Source organism: Oryzias melastigma, linkage group LG11 (assembly GCF_002922805.2).
Source record: "Oryzias melastigma strain HK-1 linkage group LG11, ASM292280v2, whole genome shotgun sequence".
NCBI classification, from domain to species: Eukaryota; Metazoa; Chordata; class Actinopteri; order Beloniformes; family Adrianichthyidae; genus Oryzias; species Oryzias melastigma.
This window is the reverse complement of record NC_050522.1, coordinates 19,614,755-19,617,524: the sequence shown is the minus strand read 5'-3', so window position 1 is coordinate 19,617,524 and position 2,770 is coordinate 19,614,755. Positions and strand designations below refer to the sequence as shown.

General features: G+C 44.0%; 1 protein-coding gene across 2 annotated transcripts in view; it reads left to right on the top strand.

Moving 5' to 3' along the window:
- Positions 1-2,770, top strand: part of kiaa0319l (KIAA0319-like ortholog) — a 25,757-nt gene that overhangs the window by 15,214 nt on the left and 7,773 nt on the right. For both annotated transcript variants that reach the window (XM_024258185.2, XM_024258179.2), the window contains exons 12-16: positions 192-297; positions 1,149-1,271; positions 1,356-1,479; positions 1,788-1,920; positions 2,006-2,154. In XM_024258185.2, coding sequence (XP_024113953.1) covers positions 192-297; positions 1,149-1,271; positions 1,356-1,479; positions 1,788-1,920; positions 2,006-2,154 — 635 coding nt within the window. The remainder of the gene's footprint in view (positions 1-191; positions 298-1,148; positions 1,272-1,355; positions 1,480-1,787; positions 1,921-2,005; positions 2,155-2,770) is intronic.

Below are 2,770 nucleotides of genomic sequence, written 5' to 3'. Positions count from 1 at the left end.
ACTGTTTATTTTCCAGTAGAAGTCTATTGGATTTAGGCTTCCTGGAACAAACATGTACTTCCTGTTTGGAACACCAGGGGGAAGGGGTCGCTCGGCCCAGTTCTCATGATTGGTCTTATTGGGCCAGGTGGGAGATGAGATGGTTTTGGTGTCCAAATCATTGCTGTTGTCTTCTGTTCCTTCTCCTCCAGTTTAACAGTGACAGACTCTGATGGAGCCACTAACTCCACGCAGGCCACCCTCTCCGTCAACAAAGCCAAGGACTACCAGCCTGTGTCCAATGCCGGCCCCAACCAGGTCAGCAGAGCATCCGTTCCTGGAATAACACCGTGGCTAAATAACACGCGCTCTCGACGTACCGTCAATCTCAAACTGTTTAGGCGATCAACATGTTTGTCTGGTTCTGATATCAGCTTTGCACCGTAATGGAACACATTACTGATACATATTAATCTGTTGTTTTACCTCTCAAAGTGTTAGATGAAAGACACCTTTGTTACTTTCAGCCAATCAGAAGGCAGTATTACTGAAGTCTTCTTCTCTGAGCTGAAACATGAACAGATCCAGACTCCTCTTCTCAAGATTTTTGAAAACATTTACCTCAGTTCAGGGGCAAATTACAATCTCCACTTATACAAGGGTTACTTACAAAAGTAATACAAATTCAATCAGTTTTTAGTATTTTATTCTTGCATTTTTTTTTGGTTTAGATCACTTTTTCACAAAAAGCAGACTATATGATCAATGGTCCGGTGACAAATTGTACAAATACATTTTACCTGGTAAAACACTGTGATTAATAGTGATTAACTTCAACACATAAGTGCGATTAATCAGATTTTTTTTTCTTCTTTTAAATCGATTGACAGCATAAATTTAAAAATAAATACTCTAAAAGTAGAGTTTTGTGTGTGATTATCGTGATTATTTGTAGATAATAATTGGTCGGCAAAACTGTAAATAAAAAAAAAAATGATCGCGATTAATTGTGATTAATTTTTTCCAGATTTGTGATCAATTAGTTAATTTTTTTCAATTGATTCACAGACATAATTGTTTTAATAATGCCAAAACAAAGGGTGGAATTGTCTGAGATGTTCTTCCCTGCTTCAGTTTTTTTGCTCACACTGACTTCTTTCCTCTGTCAGGTTATCCAGCTGCCGCGCAACTCCATCACTCTGTACGGCAACCAGAGCACCGACGACCACGACTCTCTGTCCTACGAGTGGTCGCTCAGCCCCGAGAGCAAGGGCAAGGTGGTGGAGATGCAGGTGAGCGTCTGCAGAACCAAAGCTCAGCCGAGCTTTTTTTCCTAGATTATAGTTCTGAATCGGTCTTCCGTGTTTGCTGCCCAGGGGGTCAGGACTCCTATTCTGCAGCTGTCGGCCATGCAGGAGGGGGACTACACCTTCCAGCTGACGGTGACGGACTCGTCGGGACAGCAGGACACTTCGCATGTGACCGTCATCGTGCAGCCAGGTGAAGAACCGTCTTACGACACTTTTTTTACAATCATCCTGTTTGCCAAACAGACGTGATGTGAGTTTTCGAGGTAGCTGAAGCTGATAAGCAGCTGGTCAAACACTCTGCTGGCATGTTTGAACACCGGCATGAGCCAAAGCTCCTTCTCGCATGAAGAACTCAAACTGAAAAAGACGCTGCAAAAAAAAAAAAAACAATTTCTAACAAAACAAGGAATGAGATCAACCCTATTTTATTAGAAGATTAACCATAAAATAAGTCTCTTTAAAGAAGATGTGTCTCATCTTCTGCTCTTCCTCTGACAGAGAACAACAAAGCCCCGGTGGCCAACGCCGGCCCGGAGAAGGAGCTGACACTGCCTGTGGACAGAACCACGCTAGACGGAAGCAAAAGCAGTGACGACCAGAGGATCGCCACCTACCGCTGGACGAAGACCAGGTGAGGCGCTTGGTCACGTACGCTCTTTAAAACTTCCGACAGTCCTGAAATTCCTGGTCCACACCCTTCTGCCTCTCCCCCCCAGTGGTCCTGATGGTGTGAAGATTGAGAATGCAGACAGTGCTATTGCCACGGTAACAGGCCTGGAGGTCGGCACGTACACATTCACACTGACGGTGACGGATGAGCGGAACCTGGAGAACAGCAACACAGTGACGGTCATTGTGAGGGAAGGTGAGCGAAAGTGTGTGGTGGAGGTCAGACGCCACGTAGACATGCATTCATGCATACGTGCAGCCCTGAGACTGGAGGGTTGAAGGGTTAAACCACCAAATGGTACCTGAGGGCAGTTGTTTCTGCAGCTCACTGCTCCCCTAGGGATGGGTCAAATGCATAAAACGAGTTTCACACACCCAGGTGCACGCCTGCATACATATATACGTGCAAGCACGCTTGCGTCCATATGTGCACACACGTTCACAAACGTGCGCGTGCACTTGTATACGTGCTTGCAGGCTTGTATACAAGCACATGTACATACATGTGGGCCTGCATATGTGCGCACTTATGGAAATATCCACCCCGATTTATGCGTGCATAATTCTTGATTCGTGTGTTCATAATTCTTGATTTATAACTCGTACAATAAATCATGGGCAAAAGTACAAAAATTGCAAAATAAAAAAAATACAACTTACACATGCACAAACTAAAATTACAACAGTTTGAAACTAATTACACACGCAAACACACTTTACAAATTACGCACAATCACTTTTTACGCACACACAAAAGCTCAGTTACGCACAAATCTTGAGTCAGACTGTTTTTTTCCGTCTTACAGATTTGT